This window comes from Protopterus annectens, chromosome 4.part0 (genome assembly GCF_019279795.1).
Source record: "Protopterus annectens isolate FY-2018-M chromosome 4.part0, PAN1.0, whole genome shotgun sequence".
Taxonomy (NCBI): domain Eukaryota; kingdom Metazoa; phylum Chordata; order Ceratodontiformes; family Protopteridae; genus Protopterus; species Protopterus annectens.
In genome coordinates, this window is record NC_056733.1 from 623,166,058 (window position 1) to 623,191,285 (window position 25,228).

General features: G+C 43.2%; 1 protein-coding gene across 2 annotated transcripts in view; it reads left to right on the top strand.

The window, feature by feature from the left end:
• Window positions 1-25,228, top strand: part of PRKAB1 (protein kinase AMP-activated non-catalytic subunit beta 1) — a 526,130-nt gene that overhangs the window by 341,674 nt on the left and 159,228 nt on the right. For both annotated transcript variants that reach the window (XM_044068580.1, XM_044068581.1), the window contains exon 7: window positions 2,783-2,851. In XM_044068580.1, coding sequence (XP_043924515.1) covers window positions 2,783-2,851 — 69 coding nt within the window. The remainder of the gene's footprint in view (window positions 1-2,782; window positions 2,852-25,228) is intronic.

Consider the following 25,228-nt stretch of genomic DNA (forward strand, 5'->3'; position numbering starts at 1 on the left):
TGTAAGGCTTTCATGCAGCTAAAACAAAACTCTGCTACAAAATCGCACACTGTTTTTCATCTATTGGCTGTACTGCCATTAACATAAATGTTTCTACTTCCAAAATGTGAGTACTGTTTATCTTTGCTGGCTCCATATTCCTCTTGCAATACTCAGATATTACAAATCACAAAACAAAATCTTGATATTCAGTATTCCAGCACATCCTGCTGTGCATTACAGCAACCTTCTTAATGAAACCAGTTGGAGACATTGGGGACATACAAGTCCACCTTTCATCTCAGCACTGTACCTTTCAGAATCTTAAAATTGAGCTACTGCTCCCCTCTGCAAACAGCGCTATTATTAAGACAACAAAATTACACATTGAGAAACTCCCAAAATGACCAGCTTTCCCTCACCTCTAACACTTTAAAACTTCTACTGGGGAAATAGCATACTGTAGACTAGGTCCTGCCAGTTGGGACTACGTTCCCACAGAAGTAAAAACCCAAAATACGCTTGATCACTGTAAACATGCAGACCACTTTCTTAAGGCAACCCAGTGTACCTGCTGTTGGGACAGTGGTTAATACCAGATAACAGTTCGTACTATCAGTACTAGGCATATCAATGTCTTTGTACCTGAATCCTTATTTGCCACTCTAGGTATTATCTGATGTTTTCCTTTTGTGTATATGTGAATAACTATTGCTTATAACTTTCTTGTTTTTTTACTAATGAGTTAGCACTTGTTGATAACTCTTTGTTTATTACCAATCTACTAGCACTTAAACTTTGTATGCTATAACTTATTTTTTCCTAACTTTGCGTTTGTTTCTATGCTTAGTCTATTTTGTCATGTGTACTGCTGCTCTCTGAGCCCAGAGCATGGGTGAAAAAGGTCAGTGGACTACCCCACCTTACCTGGTGAACAAATAGTAAATAAATAATTAAATTCTCTGGACTGTGGTTATTTTTTCAGGTTGGTGCATTGGAGTTTGGAACTTGACTGTGTTTGTGCAGTGTTGATGAATGTTAATTACAAAAGAAACTTGCAAAGTAGAAACTGTTGTATAACATGTATAGAATACTGAAGGGTTCAGGAATATATGGGCAGTCTGAGTACTAGCCTTGATGAGCTAAAATTGAGGAGAATAGTACTGTACAAACTGTTTAAATGCATAAATAGTTATAGCCCCCTTTGAGATGAACACTGTGGTATCATAACTTATTCATCACCCTGACAGCTCTTTTCACAGTCACTGGTTCCATTTACAAGTATATGAATAATGATCTCATTATTGCCCTGGTTTGAGAAGTATTAAGTGACATGCACTGTCTCCCATGGTGGTGAATGTCACCCATCTCCCCCAATGGCCATTGTACAAGGAGATATGTATTCTTCTTCTTCTTTTGGCTTTTCCCGGTTAGGGTTTGCCACAGTGGAACTCCGGTCTGCTAATGATTGGCAGTAGATTTTTTTTTTGCGGTGCAGAGGTGCCAGCCCGACGCTCAACCTTCAACGAAGGCACGCCCATTTACGCATGTCTTTCGAACTCCACTTGACTGCAGGGAAGACATGCAGGCTCCACACAGAAGGCCCTCCAGCCCAGAATCGGACGGGAGAACCTCTTGCTGTGAGGCGACAATGCTACCGCTGCAAGGAGATATGTATTAAGTATTTAATTTGTTTTTCTCTTAGGGAGTGAATGTGTATATTTTTATTGTAGTTTAATTGTTGGTGTGCCTTAATATTTTGTTTGTATTTCTGTGTTTTTCCTTTTTGTGGTGTTGGTAGTATTTAGCCAGAAAGCAGGAAAGTTGTTGGCTGTTGGTTCATTGGGTAGAAGGCTGTTTTAATGCATGATGCACTTAATTATACTGAAGTAATCCTGACCATACTTTTGAAACATGGATGGCTGGATTAAGTGAGGCTATCACAAAATTAAGAAAAGTATTCTGAAGACTTGCAGACGTGTAGTTTTCTCATTGACACAAAAAGTTGAGGTTAGCTTGTGTATGCTACCAGCATGATTAACTGGACCTTCCCAAGTCAAGTGATCCACACAGCCTTAGGCATGTAAGGAAGAGCTTATAACCATTGTTAAAGTAGTTTGATCTAGAGCCAAAGCATTACTCCTCATGCACACTATATTCATGTATTATAAATTCAGAAAAACTGAAATGGAGAAATTCTACAGTGTGTTATTTTTTTAGTTGGCTAATAGAACTGCATTGTGTCTCTTGTCTAGGGCCACAGCACCCTAGCCTTGCAGCTGTGCATAACTATTTCTAGTACACTGTCCTTGCAGCAGATCATAGCACTAAACCTTGCTATGCACACTCCTTTATCTGACTACTTACTGCAGTGTGCAGTAGAGATGCAGTGCATCAGCCTTATGTCTGTACAGCAGAGCTGTAGACTATACAATGCTTTATAGCCGAGCAGCAGGGCCGCAGTACACCAACCGCACAACTATACAGTATTGCTGCAATATACAATGAAGAATCTGAAGTCCCAAAGAATCCAGAGCTGAAATGACACTGTCCAAGAATAGATCATTGAGAAGAGCAAAGTGTACCTGTATCAGAAGAAAGAGAGAAAACATATATTATTTTTTAAGCATATGTGTTCTGATTGAGTAAAAGCAAATGTGTCTCCATTAAAATTATATCGAGTGCATTTTGTTCCAATACGGTTTTAGCTGTGTGTGTATTTGTAGTGTTTTCAAAAGTCAGTAGCACTATGTGTTGCAGCTGAAAAATGTTCCAGCTAACTAATGAGTTGTTTCCCCTGCAGTGTGATCCTGCGTTGCTTCCCGAACCCAACCATGTAATGCTGAACCACTTGTACGCTCTGTCTATCAAGGTAAGTTTGCATGGTTACATCCTTATATAAGCATGCGAGCTGAGTAGATGGATGCTTGCTTATATAAATGTGAGTTGTTTAAAAATACATTCAGAAGGCAGCCTGGTAGTCTGTCTGGTCTCCCTAACTGTACCATGCCCCCTCACAACTCCCCTTTTTACACCATCTATGGTATGCATTCCTCAGATACCTCTGCTGATTTACTTTCTACCATATAATGGGGAAGTAGTAATTTCCTCAATGTCTGTGTGTTCCTTCTGTTTGGGGAGCTTGCCTACTCCCACATCTCCCTTGCCCTTCATTTTTCAGATTTCTCCTTTAAAATCCCGTGAATTGTTTTGCGTACCCAGCTTATGTCCTTCCTTTCATTCTTTCCTCAATTCATATGTCCTGCCTTTTGTCTCCTACCCCAGTCTTTGTAGCCTTCCTCTGCCCCTTCTCTAGCAGTTCCATTTCTCTCTACATGTGTGCTCTCCAGAACTGACCACAGTGCTGCAGTTGTGCCCTTACTATTGATGTATAGACTGTGATAATTATCTTCTTATCTCTTCAGTCTGTGCCATGGAGATGCAGTGTTCCAGCTGTGCCCATCAATGTACAGACTGGGAGAATGACTTTATGATGCCCTTACTGTTGATGTATAGACTGTGATAATTATCTTCTTATCTCTTCAGTCTGTGCCATGGAGATGCAGTGTTCCAGCTGTGCCCATCAATGTACAGACTGGGAGAATGACTTTATGATGCCCTTACTGTTGATGTATAGACTGGGATAATTATCTTCTTATCTCTTCAGTCTGTGCCATGGAGATGCAGTGTTCCAGCTGTGCCCATCAATGTACAGACTGGGAGAATGACTTTATGATGCCCTTACTGTTGATGTATAGACTGGGATAATTATCTTCTTATCTCTTCAGTCTGTGCCATGGAGATGCAATGTTCCAGCTGTGCCCATCAATGTGCAGACTGGGAGAATGACTTTATGATGCCCTTACTATTGATGTATAGACTGGGATAATTATCTTCTTATCTCTTCAGTCTGTGCCATGGAGATGCAGTGTTCCAGCTGTGCCCATCAATGTGCAGACTGGGAGAATGACTTTGTGATCTTTGGAATCTATGCCCTTGAGGTCCAACTTCCTAGACTCCCTAGTCTGCACTGTACCCAAATTATTGCAAACTCAGTTCAGGGCTAAATTCCTATTATAACTGCCTTCCCTGTCTCCCACTGTTGCCTTTGTCCTAATATCACATACAAAAATGTTAATTCAGCTCTTGGTACCCAGCTTTATGTCACGAACACAGGTCCTAAAACTGATCCTTGCAACACATACCATCATGTAACTTGTACTGTAGATATTACTGCTCTCTGAGCATTTGTCTCCAGCCACTCCTTAACCCATATTAGCCATTTTGTCATGCACCCCTACTGCCAGTGTCAACACACTTGTTGTTTTACTGCTGCTGTTTAGTTTTAGGACATACTTTTTCAGAGTGTCTGTTATTTAAAATGTAAAATATTCAATGTCTCCTGCTTTAAGGAGACCTATAATTTTGCCAGACAGTGTTTTATTCAGGGAGGATTGTTTGCTATATTAAATGTATTGGCTATGGTATATTAATGCTGCTGTATAGTCCTCTCTTGTGGGCATAAACAGTGAAAAATTGCTGTTTTTTGTAGAAGTATAATAATAAAAGTCCAGTATATGTAGTACATTCTAGAATGTTGAATGTTATAGTGTTGACACAGAAAACATTACTTGGGGAGGAATCTTACATTTTTTCTAGCACACATCTGTGGTGTGGTGTGGCTGAGATCTGCTGTGGCGACCCCTAACTGGGAAAAGCCGAATGATGAAAGAAAAATATGTGGTGTGGCTGAACAGAATGTTTGGGATGCATTTAGGATTCATAGAAGTCCTGTATTAACTGCTACATTTCTCACACTTTACTAGAGTTTCAAAACTGAACTGTTTCCACTGCTGCTGTAGTACTTAATTACATTGTCTGCTAGTTTTACAGGACAGTAGTATCTAGCTTATGTGGTTTCCCTGCACCTGAGCTGTAAAACCATCATTTTTACATTATGACAGTTTTCTGACTGCACTCTTGTGTCAGATGTGTGCTATAGCAAACCTATCTGAGTTGGGGGCTGCTGGCTGAAAGCTTATTCTGTTTTCCTGATTGGACTGTAGGCCTTCCTGTTTTAAAACTTGTTTTTCTGATTCTATATAAGCCCAGTGTTTGTGTGATTTTGTACTCAATTCCTCAAAGCTGCTCTTGGTTTGGCTACTTTGCCCAAGAGTTACTAAAAATCTGCTGGATCTAAAGCCATCTGCTACTAAAAAAATGAAAATAAGTATCATTTTGCACTCGCTGATTATTTTTACTGTATTTCATAAAAGTCCTGTTTTAATTGTTACATTTCTCGCACTTTAGTAGAGTTTCAAAGATGAACTGTTTCCACTGCTGCTGTACTACTTAATTACATTGTGTCTACTAGTTTTACAGGACAGTAGTGTCTGGATTGTATGCTTTCCCTACACTTGAGCACTAAAGCCAGCATTTTTACATTAAGAGGGATGTTCTTCATGTTTCACTGTTGCAGTCATTACATTTGGGTAATCTGCTGGCAGGTTACTCTCTGTCGGCCTGATTAACAAAGTCTTGGGTCCTGCGTCAGATGCTGTCCCTTCTTCCATGGCGTCAGGTCATCAGGGGTATAAAGCATGCATCCGACGCCATTACATCAGTCTTTCTTGCCGTGCAGTGCCCGAAGCCGAAGCAGTTCGCAAGTGCCGGTTGGCCGACTCCTGAAATTTTCGTTTTCGAGTTTCAGAACCGAAGTCTTCAACTTAAAGCTAACTACCCCATTGGGGAAACTTTTTCTTGCTCCTTACCAATGTCAGTAAAAGTTAATAATTGTATTACTTGTGGAAAGCAAATACCTCACAAAGATTTTCATTCATACTGTATTCCTTGCCTAGGCCCTGACCACGACTTACCTTGCTGTCGGTTTTGTGCTTTATTTAATCAGGGCACTATCCGTCGTCGGTACATTTTTGCCTCTAAATTTTTCGGTTCTCGGTTTAATTATCCAGAAATGTCGGTTAGCCATCCAACTACCGGGATTCTGAAAAAATGCAAAGATAAAGACAGAGACAGGCCGCCAAGGTCCAAAACTGCCGACGATGCTTCTCCTAAGCCAGTCGCCAGTTCGCCGGTACTCAATGAGGTGCTTTCGCAGCCCCTGATACCCGCTACTTCTGATTGGCAGGCCTCTACTGAGACCCATTTGGAGTCCAGTATGCCGCGAGATGCTTCACCTGTGGAACCCACAGATGTCTCTACCTTGGATAGGTCCGGAGCCGCTGTGCAGGCATCGGCTTCTGAGGGTGTATTCAGGCCTACAGACTTGCATATTAAATCAACCCCACCTTCATTACTAAGGCCTAAATCTCGATCTGTGTCTAAAAAATGACACCCAGGCCACATGTTCAGGCCCCTTTGCCTAGAAAACAAATGATCAAAATGGCTGAAGATCTAATTACTCTAATCAGGGGTAGTCAACCCCCCCCCCTCCCAAGAGGCCTAGGGCTGAGTTTGATTATGAATCTTGTGAGCAGGATTCTGTTTCTTCTGACTCTTCCAATGACCTGGATTTGTCTGTACCTACTTATGAGGATTCTGATGCAGAGGATTCCATTCCCTCTGCTTCCCCTCCTGAGGATTTTTCTTTTGGGGAAACTTTACATATCTTGGGTGGCCACGGTGGTGCAGTGGATAGCATTGTCACCTCACCGCAAGAAGTTCTCCGGTTCGATCCTCGGCTGGGGTGCCTTTTGTGCGGAGTCTGCATGTCCTCCCTGTGGTCGCGTGGGTTTCCTCCGGGTGCTCCGGTTTCCTTCCACATCCCAAAGACATGCTGCAGGTGGATTGGACACTCTAAAAAAAATTGGTCGTAGGTGTGAGTGTGCGCGTGTGTGTGTGTGTGTGTGTGTGTGTGTGTGTGTGTGTGTGTGTGTGTGTGTGTGTGTGTGTATATGTGTATGTGTATGTGTGCCTTCTGTGGAAGGTTGGGTGCCGGGCTGGCAACTCGACACTGTAAAACTCCACTGCCAATCATGAGCGGACAGGTGATCCGCTGTGGCGACCCTTAACCGGGAAAAGCAGAAAGAAGAAGAAGAAGGGAGCATTTCCACTGGGAAAGTCAAGAATTTTCTGATTCAAAAAAGAGGCTTAGGGAGTTCCTTCTTCTACCTCGGCATAGGCCTTTGGCTATACCTCCTGTACTAGACATTGTTGATGATGTGTTTTCGGTATCCAGTATGGCCCCTGATTCCCTCCCTCCGGCTCCTAGTAAACCTGACAGATACTACAGGGTTCCTGAGTCCCACAAGTTCCTTTTCAAAAATCCTGTTGCAGATCCAGAAACCATTTCTCAGGGGCCCAAGGGCATTAAGGCTTCTACTGCTAAAAATCTTACTCCTTCTGATAGAGACTCCAGGGCGCTGGATAGATGGGGTAAGAAGATTTATCCTTCTGCAACCTTGGCAATCAGGGCTTTAAACTGCCAATTTCATGTGTTAAAATATCAACAGCATATTATTGGACTGCTTAAACAGAAAATGATGTTGATTCCTGACTGTGTGGAAAATAAAGATATACAGGATTTATTGCATTCTGCTGAACAAGTTGGAAAACGTACTTTGCAATGTGGTTTTGATTCTTTAGAGGCCTCCTGCAGGGCTGCTGTTACTGGGTCTGTGCTTAGAAGGCATGCTTGGCTTAAGGAGCAATCTTTGCCTGATCATGTTAAAGCGAAATTGTTGGATGCTCCTTTAAATCAGGACTGTCTGGTTGGCAATAAGGCTGAAGAAGTTCTAAAAAAGATGGAAGATAAAGCTAAATCTATGCAAACTGTTAAAGATTTCTTACAAGTGCAACCTCCAAGATTTAGTAGGCACTGGCCTACTAAGAATTGGTCTTTTCCAGCTCCTTCCAGATCCTCTCAAGCCAAACCCAGACACACCAAAAGCACCAGGTTTCAGTCCCAGGGGACTCTCAGAACTAAGCAATGGGGGGCCTCCACTTCCAAATCTGGAAATAGCAAGACACCCCCCCTATGGCAAACAGTCTCAATGACTTCCTTTTAAAATTACCAAACACTTACCTTTTAACTGCCCCTTTGGGGGGAAAGATTGCTCTTCATGCAAAGAACTGGGAACTCGTAACCCAGGACAAATGGGTTTTAAATATAGTGTCCCAGGGATACAGATTTCATTTCCACACGTTGCCAACACCAAACGGGTGGCCAGACCTGCCCCCAAATCAGTGGGCAGAGGCTCAAAAACAAGTACTTTCCCTCTTAAACATGGGGGCTATTCAACCAGTACCAGAAGAGGAAAAGGGACAAGGTTTCTATTCCAGGCTTTTTCTGGTACCCAGAAAAGACAAATCATGGCATCCAGTTCTGGACCTGTCTACTCTAAACACATTTCTGGACATTCCAAAATTCAAGATGCTGACTATTCACCAGTTACTTCGTATGCTAGGCAAAGATGCCTGGTTGGCAACTTTAGATTTAAAAGAAGCATACCTGCACATCCCAATCAGGGAATCTTGCAGAAGATACCTATGCTTCAAAGCAGGTTACTTGCATTATCAGTTCTCTGCACTGCCCTTTGGCTTGTCTACTATGCCCAGGGTATTCACAAAGTGACTGACTCCAGTTATTGCATTTTGCAGGCAAAGAAATATTCAGATATATCCATACCTGGACGATTGTCTAATTCAGGCAGAAAACCAGGGCATACTTCTAAATCATCTGGCGTTTGTAAAAAGGGTTCTAACATGTCTGGGGTATCCCATAAACGAAAAGAAATCACAACTGGTACCCTCTCAACAGATTACATTCCTGGGTACAAGCTTGAATACAACTGCCCAGATGGCTTTCCTCATGCCAGAGAAGCAAATTCATTTGGTAACTTACTTCAAACAAGTGGCCACAAAAACCCTGCTATCTGCAAGACAAATACTGCAAGCCTTGGGATTCATGGCCTCCTGCATTATTCTAATTCCATATGCAAGACTGCATATGAGAAAAGTACAGTGGTATTTAAAAAGTCTATAGAGTCAACATTGTCACAGCCTGGAAACAATGATTCCCATCATACCTTGCTTATGCCTGGAATTCCTATGGTGGGCAGAGGCCTGCCACCAAAACAAGGGACTGCCATTCACACTATCCCCTGCCACCCAAACCCTAACTACAGATGCATCAGGCTATGCATGGGGGGGGGGGGGCTCACCTGGCAGGGAAGTGCATTCAGGGCAAATGGACCCCAAATCAAATGCAGCTACATATCAATCAAAAAGAAATGTTAGCTGTACAGAATGCTCTGACAGCCTTCAAGGACTACATTCTTCCAGGACAACTAATGGTAAAGACGGACAACACCATGGTTATGTGGTACATAAACAAGCAGGGGGGTACACATTCTTACCCCCTCTGCAGACTAGCCATGACATTGTGGAACACAGCCTTGAGCTACCAAGTGCACCTACAAGCTCAATTCCTGCCAGGAAAATTGAATACACTGGCAGACTGACTAATCAGAAATCTCATGGACCCACACGAGTGGAAACTGGAACCATGGAGTTTCAACATGTTGACAAGCAAATGGGAGAGCCCAGACATAGATCTATTTGCCACCCCCCAGAACTACCAGTTGGACAAGTTTTGCACAAGGACTCCACACAAAGAAGCCTGGAAAGTGGATTCTCTGTCCTTCAGCTGGAAAAATCTATCAGTCTATGGCTTTCCCCCTCTGCCTCTGCTCTCCAACTTTCTGCTAAAAGTCAAACAGGACAAACCAAGAATGATTTTGATTGCTCCAGACTGGCCACGTCAGCACTGGTACCCACTCCTGCGCAGTGTGTCGCAAATATCTCCATGGCACCTGCCTCAGACCCCTTCCTTGCTGTCTCAGCAGGAGAACCAAATTCTGCACCCTCAGCTTCCAACATTGAATCTTGCAGCCTGGCTAATCACTTAAACTCACCCTTATCATCCCTCAGCAAACCTGTGATGGATGTCTGGAGGCAAGAAGACCTAGTACTAGAAACTCTTATGCTGACAAATGGAAAAGATTCTGTGCCTGGAACCAAACTTTAGGGATGAGCACAGCTGCGCCCAATTTACCTCAGATTTTGCAGTACTTAACTGAGATGCTTCACAAGGGCCTGTCTTTTTCCTATATTAAAATCCATGCTTCAGCTGGTTCATTTCACTATAACACAGAACCACCCCTCTTCTCTCATCCCCTCCTCAAGCAGTATCTCAGAGGGGAAAAGAATGTGAGACCACCCAGAAGAGCTCCTATCCCTGCCTGGGACCTTAGCTTTGTTTTGGAGAAGCTCACTCTACCTCCTTTCGAGCCAGCTGCTACTGCTGACTTAAAATTTCTTTCTTGGAAAACAGCCTTCCTTTTAGCAATCACTTCAGCTAGAAGGATATCTGAATTACAGGCCCTTATGGCAGTGGAGCCTTTCATGCGGACAGGGTATCTCTGAGGACCAATCCATCCTTCATGCCCAAGGTGGTTCCCAGTGTGGCTCTTAATCAGTCCATTCATTTGCCAACCTTCTTTCCCAATCCACAGAACAAAGGGAAACGGATTCTGCATTCCTTGGATGTGCACAGACAACTTAGATTCTACTTGGACAGGACTAAATCTCGAAGAAAATCTGAATAATTGCTGGTAGCATTTGCTGCAGGGGCAGAGGGGAAGGCTGTTTCAAAACAAACCATTTCGAAATGGATAAGCCATTGCATTAATTTCTGCTATAAGCACCATGGAAAACCTATCCCCCAGGGGATCAGATCGCACTCCACCAGGGCTGCATCTACTTCTGCAGCTTTTCTCAGAGGTGTTCCTACCAGGGATATTCTAGAAGCTGCTACCTGGAGTTCTGTACATACTTTCACCAAGCATTATCATTTACCAGTTTTCTCTAAATCCAGAGCTGGCTTTGCCACTGCTGTATTGCAGGGCCTTATAGCTGGCCCTAATGCTGTATAAACTCCTCCTCCCAACCATAGCTTTGGGAATCTACCCAAATGTAATGACTGCAACAGTGAAACACGAAGAACATAGTACAGTTGTGTACACTTACCATAAATGTAGATGTTCAAGTGTATTCACTGTTGCAGTCCAGGTTACCCTCCCTCCAGTCCCCTACTTTTCTCTGGCTATACCTCCACTTTCTTTTACTATGCTTAAAAGCCTTTTTGTTGTATTTGCTTTTGGTTGGAGGTATATTTTTGTGCTTTTAATTTTATTTGCTCCCCACCGGGGGGCAAGAAAAACTGATGTAATGGCGTCGGATGCATGTTTTATACCCCTGACGACCTGATGTCATGGAAGAAGGGACAGCAACTGATGCAGGACCCAAGACTTTGTTAGTCAGGCTGACTGAGGGCAACCTGCCTGCAGATTACCCAAATGTAATGACTGCAACAGTGAATACACTTGAACATCTACATTTATGGTAAGTGTACACAACTGTACTTTCTGTGATGCCACTGTTGTGGCAGAAGTGTGTTGTAGCAAACGTACCTGAGTTGAGGTCTCCTGGCAGTGTTTATTTTCTAAATCATTCTGTAGGCCTTGCTGCTGTAAAACTTGTTTTTCTGATTCTATATAAACCCAATGCTTGTGCTAGGCTGCTGTCTGTGCATCTGCAGTTAACAGTGCCCTGTGTAGATGCAAATGCTTCCAAGTTAAAATTTCCCTTAGAATAACTATCTTTGCAACCTTCCCTAGTCCCCCTGCTGCTCTAGGAATATCTGAGTAGTGAGCGGAGCACCATCACCTTGTTGGATTGCTGTACCTCACACTGAGTATAGCACCCATTCTTCATCCATGTTCCATCATCTCAGTCCAGTTAAATCTCCCCACTCTTCTCCCTGGTTAAACCCATAGTAAAAAACCTGAAATAAATGATAGGTACTTTCCTGCTATCTCTGTTGGACAGCCTGTTGGTCATGGGCATCCAGAGGCAATGTACCAGTTGTCTCATGTGTACTGGCAACCACTTAATCCTGAAAAAACACAGTGTGTGAGATTTACTTACACTATGAAAATTGAGACACAACTCTCACATGCTGACAAATCATGTGACAAACAGGTTGTCAACACATGCACATCATTTCCCCCACTAAACAAGTTCTCAGCTCATAAACCCACATATGCAGTGGTACACACACACACAGGTAACTTACCAAATCCTCAGAGTCCTCCTGTGCACTGCCCTCAGAAACCACATGCAAACAAAACCAAGTCAACACCATCGGTGGCACACAAATGTATACATCACAGTGTCTCCACAATTAAGCTCCTAAGATGGAACACCACACATTCAAACATATTGGTCATAGGAAACTCAGTTGTGAGACACACAAATGCCCCCCTCACCAGGATGGATGAAGAGAGGGTTATAGTCAGTTGTCTCTCAGGGTCCAGGATTTGCCAGATCACTCAGGTCATTCAAACACAAGTACCAGTATGACTTAGTCATAGTCCATGTGGGTGTGAATGACCTGAGATGTACCTCTCTGGACTATATGTTAGTCATATTGAAGGCTGGTATGAGCCTCATTGAGCAGCATTCTACCCTCATCAAGAAAGATACCACAATACAAACAGAAAATGATTGACTTCAATAATTGGCTTAGCTACTGGTGTCATTCCAAGGGGAGCTAATTGGATTAATTGATTTTAGCTAATGGTGTTAATTTGTTAGAGTAACACTATATAAGTAGGAAGCATTGTTATGTAACACTTTGTCTGATGAAGGTTGGGTACTATCTCAACCGAAAGTGCTTACAATAAACAGCTTTTGCTTTTTGGTTTACGAAGTAGTCCGTGCTTTGTTGAAGCCTGCCATTTACTCACTTTTGTTTGTGCTTTTTTTAGGCAATGCCAAACCATCAGCGTAACAAATTCTTCTAATGCTGCTTCTCAATGTTAGGAGTCTTAACAAGAAACTGCACTCCCTGGAAGCTCTCCTTGCCCTGGAGAGTGCTGTGCAGTTACAGAGACATGGTTCAAGGATGTAGAATGTACCCCAGCAGTGCAAGGCTACAATGTTTATCACACATTCAGACCACCCTCTGAAAAGGGAAAAAGAAATGAAAGGAGGAGGTGCTTCCATTTACATAAAAAACAATCACACCTCTAGATTGGTGAAGCAGGATGACTCGTTTGAGCTACTCCCATGTCCAGTTGAGCATAAGCAAAATCTCACACCATAACCTGAAGTTACTAGAATTACTGTCCATTCAGACCAGCACACTACTCTTGGGCAACTAAAATACAGGCTAAGAGATTCCTGGACTTTGTGAGTGCAAATGCTGTGGAGCAGCTGGTCTGCACTCCCACTAGGGACCCAAATATCCTTGACATAGTTCTCATAAATACGGCAGATCATAAATCGGTCTGCTTTGAAATAAATGTAACAGTAGAACCTCCATCAAACCCTAAACTCTAAATAATTTTTCCAAGGCAAATTACCTTTTATTAAGTGATAACAAATTCCCCCTAACCCTGCAAATGCTGTGGCATAGCATATGCAGAAGTATACACAAATACCCTCTACAACCACTTAAACAACTGCACAGAAACTGCAGTACCTGACCAAACTAAACCCACATCTAGCCAGAAGAACAGGTCACCTTGGTGGACCCCCTGGCATAAATAGGCTGTACAACAGAAGGAGGACTTTCCTGTCCAGAAGCAGTTGGGGAAGATGCTACAGAAAAAAATATGTCAGTCTCAACAGGTAAATCAGGGAACTAGTCAAGTCTTTAAAAGCTAAATACAAGACTAAAATAGACTCTCAAGCTAAGGATAATGACAAAGCATTTAGCTATGTCTAAAGTCTTAAGGGAAACAATCAGCAATGTGCTGAATTGGGTGCAGCTGTACTACCTATACTCAGCCAGATGAAATGCAAACCTTCTGGCTGATAAATTCTGCTCGGATTTCACCCCCTTATCACCTCCAGTCACTCCACATGAAATGCCCCCTACCATTTCTTTGTTTAGAAAAGTACAGGTCATCACTGAATTCTCTAACTGTAGAAACACAGCATCAGTGGGCCCTGATGGAATCCCAAGGTGTCTGTTAAATAGCTTGAAACATGACCTAGCAGAACCACTCGGGTCTCTGTTTAACCACAGTCTCCAGACAGGTTTGTTCTGTTAAAATGAATGACAGCATCAGTCATCCCTCTGCCCAAGGGGAAACCATCAATGGACTGAGGAAACTACCGACCCTTGAGTCTGACTAGCCTCATATGGAAGGCTATGAAAAGGATAATCATGGACCTGCTTAACAACAACATAGGAAATCTCCAGACTCTAGACGTAACCCAGCTCGGCTTTGTCAAGGCTAGGTCCTGCCTGCTTAATCTGATGGACTTCTTTGAGAAGTTTGCCAAGGCCGTGGATGAGGGTAAGACATTACATACCACCTACCTTGACCTGGCCAAGGCATTTAACACAATACCTCACTCGGGTATTATAGATAAACTCACAAAATTGTGTGTAAACTTCTGTGTCACCAGATAGATAGCCAGATGGCTCACAAATAGGACATGTGCTGTTAGAATGGGGGAATCCACATCCAACAAGTGGCCAGTCACCAGTAGTGTACCACGGGGCTCAGTGCTGGACCCCATCCTGTTTGGGATATATTTCTCAGATGTCAAGGCAAATTCAGATGCCCTTTGGCTCACCGAGTTTGCTGATGACTTGCAAGTATGGGCCAATCAAATACTCCCCAAACAATGTTGATATCCTACGGAGAGGTCTGGTGCAGACTAATGAGTGATGTCAGAGCCATAGCATCAAACTAAATGCAAAGAAGTACATAATAATATCCTTTGTGAAATCAAATTCCCCTGCAAATTACAACATTAATAGCACCCACTTAAGAGTGGACCCAATGGTGAGAGATCTGGTTACTCAAATAGTAATCTGAACTTTGACCACCATGTGTCTACAGTGGTGGGGAAATCCTTCTGTGAGGCTCATTTATAAGTAAGGGCATGGCATCCAGATCTAAGGATGTCATAGTGCCACTGTACTCTGCCTTCATCAGACCAATAATCGAATACAATGCCCCCTTTGGCATGTACCTTACCAGGCACCTGCAACAGTTGGAGTCTCCTTAGAGGTTTCTCAACAAAAAAATACAGGGTATAACCAACATGTCGTATGCAGACTGCTTAAAAGTCTTATCACTGTATTCAGTTTCCTACCAATTACTGATGGGTGATCTGTGCCTGGCCTACAAGGCAATCTCTAACCCAGCCCTGATGGAAATGTTGCATACTCACAAAACAAACTGCAAGAGGGTTATCCACTCCAAAGATCATTGGTCTAAACCTGATCTCATACTTGAGTAGATCATGCTGGAGAGACAGATGTGTGTCCCAGAGATTGACCCTCCAATGGAATAGGCTTCTTATTCAAATGAAACACTGCCCTTCCCTGATATCTTCATGCTCAATCTAGACCAATGGATGGGAAGTAAATTCATTCCTGGGGTGGTGCCCATGTCCCTTATGGACAGTGGCAGTCTGTAAAAATTGTCAAAACCCTGCTTGCTGACCCTTGTTATCTTTCCCCTAGGGATGGAAAATTGGGTAAAATCTTGGTAAAACTGGCTAGGCTTGTAAAGTCTTTTAGGTTCATAGGTAAGTACTAGGCTGTCCGCTGGAGGGCATCTGTAAGCCTAGCCAGAATGTGTTGGCTTTCGCCGCCCCCTTAGATTAGTTCCCTCTGCCTCTGTCCAGCAGAGCCATTAGTTCCCTGTGCCTGTGTCCAGCAGAGCCACTGCAGTGATCCGTGGGGTAAATTTTCTGTTTCCCATCCACTTGTCAAGGTTTCTTTTGAAGACTGTTAGTGAGGGGCTCTGCCTAATGTAGATTGGAATTGTGTTCCAAAGCATGGGGAGTCTCTGGGACAGGAATCTATCCCTCCAGCACATCCTATTTATCGTTGTGGAGAGGTTTAGATCCCTAGAGCATGTGGCTTTCATGGATTTGTTTTTTTTTTTGTTGTTTTTTCTTTTTAGGTGGAGCATGTCCATCAATTCTGGGTTGGATATGGCCTTGTATGTCAGGCAGAGATCACCTCTGAGTAAGCGGTATGCAAACGAGTACAGCTGGAGTTTTTTCAGTCGGGCTGAATAGGGCATCTGTTTGAGGCCAGTAATCCTCTTGGTGAGGTACTTCTGTGGTCTTTCCAGCTGTTGCAGGTGTCTTGTAAGGTACATCCCGAATGGGGCATTGTACTCTATGAAGGGTCTGATGAGTGATGAGTAGAGGGGCACAATAACGTCTTTTGTTCTAGATGCGAACCCTTTTGTGATTAGGTGGGCCACATAGAAGGGTTTTCTAACCACCTTGGCAATATGATTATCAAAGGAGAGATTACGATCTACTTGGGTCCCCAGATCCCTTATTACATTTTCTGTATTTAGGGGACTACCACATATGTGGTAGTTCGCGGGTACTTTGTTTTTTCCAAAGGGGATGACTATGCACTTTTTGGCATTTAGCTTGAGGCCATGATTTTGACACCAGGTATCCATCTCTGGAGGATGTCTGTATCAGCTGGAGAGTCAATTATGGCCCCCAGTTTGCATTTGTCTGTGAACTTGGTCAGCCATAGTCCTCCTGTGCTTGCCTGTACCTCTGAGAAGTATATACCAAACAGGAGGAGTCCCAGGACTGAGCACTGGGGGCGCCATTTATAACCAGTTTAGAGTCAGACCTACAGCCTGCAACTCTCACCGTGTGGGTTCTGTCCTTGACCCAATTGGCAACCCATCTCATGACGTAGGGGTTTATGTTCAGGCTGGTGAGCTTGTCTATAATACCAAAATGGGGAATGGTGTCGAAAGCCTTTGCGAGGTCTAGGTGGGCTGTGTGGATCTCCTTTCCCTCGGCTTAAGGCTTGGTAACTGTCTCAAAGAAGTCCACCAGGCTTAGGAGGCATGATCTTCCCTTAACAAAGCCAAACTGGGTAGGGTCCAATGTTTGGAGGTTCCCAGTGTCTCTTTTAATGAGTTCCATGATGATGCGCTCCATAGCCTTGCAGACCAGGCTAGTCAGGCTTATAGGGCGATAGTTTCCAGGGTCCATTGTGGCTCCACCTTTGTGGAGCTAGATAACTGTTGCTGTACGCCACTCTATGGGTATGTAGCCTGTAGAGAGGCTGAGTTTGAACAGTGTGTTTAGGTGAGGGGTTAGTTCATTTTGGAGTTCGTGTAAGACACAGCCTGGGACACCATCCGGTCCCATTGAAGCTGTGTTTTTGGCTTTGGATAGGGCTGTTTTAACCTGTGTGTCAGTGATTGCCGGGGCTCTACATTCTTCTGGTATGGTTATGGGCCCTTTAGAGGGTTTGAGGGGGGTGAAGTTTGCACTAAACCTGTCTGCCAGAATGTTGGCAATATCAGTCAGTTCAATTTATTTTGTGCCATTCTGCACTAACTCAGAGCTGATCTGAGAGTTTCCACTTAGGTTCTTCACATAGCTAAAGAACTCTTTGTGGTTATCTTTGGAGTCCTTGGCAGTTTTTCTTTTGAAGCTAGCCTTAGATGATTTTATGAGGGATTGTAGTTTCTTGCTGATACTGATCAGGGATGTCTTTCCTTCTTGGGATTTTACTCTTTTTTGTACTAGTTTCCTCCTTCTATTGTATAGCTTGTTCATGGCAGGGGTCCACCAGACTGGTTTCCTTTTCTTGGAGGAGTGAGTCTTGGTTTTGCTTGGGATAGCACGATCCATGCATTCTTGCAGGTGCTTATAGAGTGCCTTTGTAAGGGATTCAGCAGCTTGGACAGCATTGTCCTTTAGCATTGGGGCTGTGAACCTTTCCACCTCGTTCTTAAGTAACGTGAAGTTTGCTTTTGAAAAGTTTTTCACGGCAGTTTCCTTGATTGGGGGTGGGGCGGAATGTGGATATCCAGAGTGATTAGTGTATGGTCTGATCTAACCAGTGAGGGGTTAACCTCCGGTGTAGAACACCGGTCACCCATGTTAGTGATGACCAGGTACAATATGTTGTCACCTCTGGTGGGGGTTTGACCAGTTGATCCAGGGCGTTCGAGTTTATAAATTCTAGGAAGTGTTGGGCAAGGGAGTAAGTACTTGAGTAGTTCTCCCAGTTAATGTCTGGGTAATTGAAATCACCCAATATTAGGGCATTTGGTAGGACCTTCATATTTTCCAGTGTCTCCAGAAACACGGAATGGTGGTCCTGGGTCTTGGTGTGTGATCTGTAGCAAGCTACAATTTGAATTGCAATTTTTCCCATTGTTAGTTCCAGATGGATGATCTCTGAGGCATTGTGCTGCTCCACTAACCTGAAGGTGTGGGTATCCTTGGTGAAAATGGATACACCCCCCGCCTTTTGTGTTTCGATCTGGGTTCTGTGGCCGAAAAGTATGGTATGAGTTATAGCCTGGTAGTGCTGGGGTGCTCTCTGGAGACTTAAACCAGGTTTCTGTTACTGCACAGAAATTGATGTTCTCCATACTGAGGAGAACCTCGAGTGCATACATTTTGAGGTTTAGACTTCTGGCATTGAGCAGCATTACCCTCAGTTTTGGTTACTTGTGCTATTTACTGTGGTGGGTTTGTCTTTTGAACCTTGCCTAAAAAGGCACTATGGGGACGGCAAAAGCCTTGGCCAGTATTCGAAAGCCTAAGGGTGACAGGTGCAAGCCACCTCTTGTGAAGCAACGTAGCTTGTCGAGCATGTCATCCCAAGCAGACAGATACTGGATCCCCTTTGAATGACACCAGAAACTTAGCCAGTTGTTGAAATTGATCATTTTTTCTTTATACTGTGGCATTGTTCTTGGTGAGGGCAGGATGCTACTCAGGGTCAGGGTCTTTACGGCCTGGGCTACGTGATCGGAGAGCTCTTCCATGTCTCTTTTCATGTAGTCCAGGGAGGTACGTCTCAGGTCATTCACACCAACATGGACAATGACAGAGTCGTATTTGTACTTGTTCTGGAGCGACCTGAGTGCTTGTGTTATGTGGCAGATTCTGGTGTCCGACAGGCAGCTAACTGTAACCTTCTCCTTATTCAGCCTAGTTAGTGGGACATCAGTGTGCCTGACTATAGTGTCGTCTATTACTAGTGTGTTGGGTATGTTATTTTACCTTAAGGGCTATGATTGCGTGGCACACTGATTATGTGATGTATGTGTTTCATGGTTTGTGATGGGGTGCGGAGGTTGCTTGGGTGTCTGCTTTGGAGGTCTCTGTTGCTTTTGCAAGTTTTTATTTAGAGCCTCCGAGTATGTTATCATGTATTTATGTGTGTTGTTTTCCGGTGTTGTTTTAGTAGGTCTATGTGAGACTGGTGGTGCGTTGCATGTATTTTCCTTTTCCTCTTGGCTTTCAGTTCCAGTCTTGGGTTGAGAGAGCTTTGCCTCCAGTTTGGTTGTATAATTGCATCTCTCGCATATGTTAGTGTTTGGTGGTAGGAGGAGAGGGTTGTCTGTGTACATGAGGCAGTTGTAACATTGCCTCAAAATGCCCAGATTCACCAGTTGGACTGGAGAGTACACCTGAAACTGCCCTTTGGACATGCCTGAATAGGTAAAGTGAGCTGTTTTACTGATTGGCTGGTAGGGACAAATAGAGAGCCTTGTCCTTCTGGACAGTATAGGGGGGGGGTCTAGTGCTAGGAGTTTTGAGCAAGTGCTGGACTGTGAAATGAATGGTTTGAGTGCTTAAGTTGAAAGTTTGTCTAGTTCCAAGGGAAAAATTGAAGAGTAGACTTTGTGGAGCCAGGAATAGTTTAACCCTACCTAACCAGTGCTGCCCGACTCGCAAAACTGCGCAAGTGCGGTTTTTATAGCAGGGAAATGAAAGAAATAGAACTTAGCCCAAAATGGCCAATAAACAAGTAACTTCTGGGCTGAAACCACTCCTCCAGGGACAGATAGGCTGCTCAAAGCTCCCCTCTCTCACAGGTGAACAGAGAAACTTCCTTCTATCCAAGTAAGGTATGGGCAACACAGAAACTTGTAACACAGCCCTGAATTCAGCAATAACCTGAAAACTGGACTATACTAGTTCAGAAAGGCGGAAAACAAGTATATTGTTTTTGGGGGTTTTTTTGTTTTTATTTTTTGTTTTTCTTCAGAAAGTAAAGCAGATACAATAAAAAAACCACTTTAAATGCATAGAAATGACTATCACACTTTAGTGTGTAGCCAACAACAATTAAAACAGATTATTTAAACACAAAAATTACTTAGTTCAAGTTCAGACAGCAAATAAGTACAATATGTAGCAGAAACAGGCTTTTTAAATCACAGAAACGCTAAAAATTTGGCGTTTTAGGCAGAGTTAGTTAAAGACAGCAAGAAAATGTAGAAAAATGATACTTAATCACTCCAAAGTCTCTCTTTTGTCTCTCTGCTGCTGTAGAACTCTGCAGGACACCTGGCAGGCACTTGCTGATATGAATACAAGTGCATAAAACCATGCAAATGCATTTTTTTAGCAAGGAAATGAAAGAGATAGAAATTATCCCAAAATGACCAATAAACTACTAACTTCTGGGCTACAGCAAACAAGGCGCACAAATTTAAGAAAGAAACAGTTCAAATAAGCAGGCACAATAAACCTTTAAGCAGAAATTCTCAGCTCAGAAGGACAGAATCTAGCCTCTCCTCCCACAAGAGTGCAGACCACAAACCGTCTTAATGTAAAATAACTGGCCTGAAGCCCAAGTGCTTAAACCAGAACTAATGCACTTTTAGAAAAACAGACACTGAGCCTTCAATCAGCAATTCCCAACTTAGAAGGATGTAAGCTACCTGTCCTGCCACAACACTGCAGTCCACAAACCTTCTTAATGTAAAACAACTGGTCTGAAGCCCAAATACGTAAACCAAAAGGCTTAGAATAACAGTTACAATTGAATCAGGCTGCTACCAAGCAGTAATAACTGCAGCGGAATAAACACAATTGAGTACTTTTAAGAAGAAGCACAAGCAAAATAAGGCAATAAAGTGGACAGAAACACAATTACAGTAAAAGCAGATGAATAAAGTGCAATTTTATTTTATAACAATAGAAAACAAGCTAACTGATTTAAACAAATTACCCAGTTAACCAGTAAAAAAACCCTCAAAACTGAGCCCTGTTCCAGCAGTCTTCAATCAGACAAGTTCTAACCACACACTCCTGCCACTAGGGTGCAGGGGAACCTTCTCCAAAAAAGATGGCCTGGATTAGTGCTCAAGTTATACAAGCAAAGCTAGATTCAGCAGGCCTGAATCTAGTCTATGCTACAGCAGACAAGGCACTCCAATGTCAGAAAAACAGTTCAAATAAGCAGGCACAGTAAGCCTTTAGCCAGAAGTTCCCAGCTCAGAAGGGCAGAATCTAGCCTCTCCTCCCACAAGAGTGCAGACCACAAACCTTCTTAATGTAAAATAACTGGCCTTGAGCCTAAGTGCTTTAACCAGAATACACTTTTAGAATAGCAGACACTGAGCCTTCATTCATCAATTCCCAACTTAAAAGGATGTAAGCTACCTGTCCTGCCACAACAGTGCAGACCACAAACCTTAATGTAAAACAACTGGTCTGAAGCCCAAGTGCCTTAACCAAAAGACTTAGAATAACAGTTACAATTTAATCAGGCTACTACCAAGCAGTAATAAATGCAGCAGAATAAACACAATTGAGTACTTTTAAGAAGAGGCAAAAGCAAAATAAGGTAATAAAGTTGGAAGAAACACAAATACATTAAAAGCAGATAAAGTGCAATTTTTTATATAACAATAGAAAACAAGCAAACTGATTTAAACAAATTACCCAGTTAACCAGTAAAAGACTTCAGAACTGAGCCCTATTCCAGCAGTCTTCAGTCAGACAAGTTCAGGGCCTAAGTGGGTATGCCTACTCAGATGTTCTGTCTGTATTAGGCAGGATGAGCTAATGAGACAAGACTAGGATAGAGCTGGGACAGGGCTGAACAGATGCGAATGGTAGGAGTGTCTAAAATCAAAATATGATCTCACTGTACTCGGTTGAGTGAGCAAATGAGATGGGCCCAGGAGGAGTGTTCAAACACAAATTTACAGGAGCTTAGCCTAGTACTCTCCTATAAGCCTATGAGTGCCATGTAGTCTGTTGTAGCACAGTGCTGTCATATAGTGATGTCCTTCCATTTCACTGTTCATTACACTAGGGGGATCCCCTGCCAAGGGCGGCCCAATGTCTGACCAGTATACCAAAGCCCTCAGGTTGCTTTACGGTATGTCACATGTATGCTCCTCACATGATGTACGGCATAAACGTGATGTCCGGATGTACCATCCCTTCTTTGCCACCAGTCCGGATGCTCTCTCTTGATCGGCGGTCTGAATGCTCGTTCCATTGTTAGTTCACCAAGCCGTTGCAGATAAGTGCCCCGTTGGGGTTTTTGGTTTTGTATCTTCTTTTGCATTTTTGTTGCTTGTGGGGTTTCATATCATCCAAGAAAGGCAAATGCCAGTGTGGGAGACAGATTCCCCATAAGGACCATCATAGGCAGTGCCTGTTTTGCCTTTGCACTTCCCGCGATCATACATCCTGTTCAGTTTGTCAGGCCTTTGTTCCAAAACCTTCCATAGTAGGCTTTCTTCTTTGGCTTATATCTGGAAAATCAATGTCTTAAGCTCCTAGTTAAAGACACAGTGGAGGAAACTGCCCACTCTGAGGGGCAACCATCCGTGAAGAGGGACAAGAAATCTAGGCTGGATTCTTCTGCTATTCAGCCTCCTCGAGACGTCTCTCCTGAGGCATGTGAAAGCCTAGAGGATTGCCTGGCTCCATCATTGGATTCTTCTCCCATGACCAGTTTGGAGGCTGGCAGGCATCTGACCTTAGGCACGTCCTTGGAGGCGTTGCAGATGTACACACTGGACATTCAGGCAGAGCCGCGGTTGATTGTCTCTGAGGGGTGTAGGGGTATTCCTCAAGTTTTGGTCAGAGAATAAGTCTCCACTATTTTTATTGAATGCCATCTGGAGTTTGTGCCTTCTAAGTTTTATAAGGCGGACGTCCCCTTAAAGGAAGAACAGAAAGCTAAGCATATTTTTCCAGCCCCTAAGGATCCACAGAGTGAATGGCAGTCCTTCACTTGGGGGTTGTTTAGTGCTTTGATAGATTTAAAATCTCCTCGGGGAGTTTCTGTTCAAGCCCCCCCCCCCCTTTTATCCTCTACTCCCCTTAACAGACCCAGAGAACAGGATTCCTCTGAGGAAAAGGTGGATTCAGATGTGAAATCCCTTGCTTACTCCTCTCATATTCCTTCTTCTTTAGATTTTGCGTCTCTGGAAGTGGAATCTACTAGTCTTGATACTCCTTTTGAAGAGATTTCTTTTGGAGAGACAGTCTCAAGAATGCTGTTGTTTTTTTTTTAATGGGATTATTCTCAAGTTTCAGAGGTACAAAAAAGGTATTATAAGCTCCTCCAGATGAATTCTTCCAGACCTTTTGCAGTCTTTCCTGTTTTGGCTGCTTTGTTGGATGCATTTACTTAGTGCTTCTAAGGCTCCTGACTCTCAACCCCCTGTCCCCAAGAAACCTGATAAATTTTATAAGGTGGCTAAGGACTGTAAAATTTTGTATAGGTGCACTTCAGTGATGTCTGTGGCTTCTGACAATCCATCTCAATTGCTTTCTTCTGAGAAGTTACTGCCTTCTTATAAAGATAGCAAAACCATGGAAAGATTGGGGAAAAAGGTTTATATCTCTGCTACCTTAGTTTTTAGGTGTGTCAGTTATCAGACCCAGATACTTGTTGGCTCTTCTTTCCCAGACCTGTCAGGTGATTTCTGATCTTTCAAACTCTGAGGGGAAAATGTCCTCCCTTTCCTTGTTAGGGACATCCTCCCAGGCGGTTCATTATTCCATCAAGTGTAATTATGATGCAGGAGATGCTTCCTCTAGGGCTGATGCTTTTTGGTCTGTGATGAGGAGATATTATTGGCTTCGGCTTTAACCTTTGCCTAATGATATTAAGGCTAAGTTAACGGATGCACCTCTAGACAATAAACACTTGTTTGGTGAAGCTGCTGCCTTGTTTACATCTCACCAGTATAAGGGCTAGGCTTTACAGGAACTTAAACATGTGTTTGTCTCTCAAGTATCTAAATTTCAAAGAAATTATCCCAGTAAGCCAGCCTTTGTTCATAGGCAATCTCGTCCTCCCCAAAGGGTAGGCTACTCAGACTTCTGTGTCCCAGAAGTCTCCTTTTCCTGATAAACCAGGTGCTGTCTGACTATCCTATTCTTCCCAGCCACTTCCCTTCTTCTCCTCACCTCTGTCTCTCTTTTCTTGTTTGGTTAAAGATTACTGAGGACTCTTGGGTTCTGTCTATTAACTGCCAGGGGTATTTCATGGTCTGGAATCTCTCTCCCCTTTTATGGGAATTCCTCAGCTCCTTCAGGAACAGCTATCCTTCTTTCCAGGGGTACTTCAAGATCTCTTGACTCAGGGTACTATTCAGGTGGTTCCTGTGTCTTAGTGCCCAGGAAAGAGGGCTTGGAGACCAATTCTAGACCTTTCTCATATAAACACATTTTGGAAGGTTCCCTCTTTTTGAATGTTGTCCCTTCAGACTTTGTTCACTCTTTTGCTTCCTCAGGCTTATATGGTGTCTCTGGACCTCAAAGATGCTTATCTCCATATCCCAATGTATCCCCTTATTAGGAAGTTTTTGTAGTTCTCTGTTACTTTTTGGCATTTTCAGTTCTCTGTTTTGCCCTTTGGCCTTTCTTCTGCCCCAAGTGTATTCACCAAATGCCTCACTCATGTGATTGCCTTTTGCAGGCTCAAGGGGATCCGAGTCTTTCTTTTCTTGGACAACCTCCTGTTTTAAGCATCATCTCCAGAGGTCTTATTGCAAAATCTTCATTTTGCCATTTCCCTGCTACAAATCTGGGGTTCACTATAAATTTCAAAAAGTCCTTTTTGACTCCTTCTCAGGATGATGTCTTTCTGGGGTGCAGGGTGCATACTGTGCCTGTGCTGACATCCCAGCCTCCTCCCAAGGCCTTGACTCTCATTTCTTTTTTTCAGACTCTTATTCCTCTAGTTTCTATAACAGCCAGGGAATTTCTGAGAGCCTTGGGGTTTATGGCCTCCACCATTCTTATGCTCCTTCTGGCCAAGTTCCACACGAAAATGTTTCAGTGGTTTCTGAAGTAAATTTGACTTCAATGTACTCATCCCCTAGAATTTGTAGTCCCTCTTATGCCTTGTCTCAAGAAGGAACTT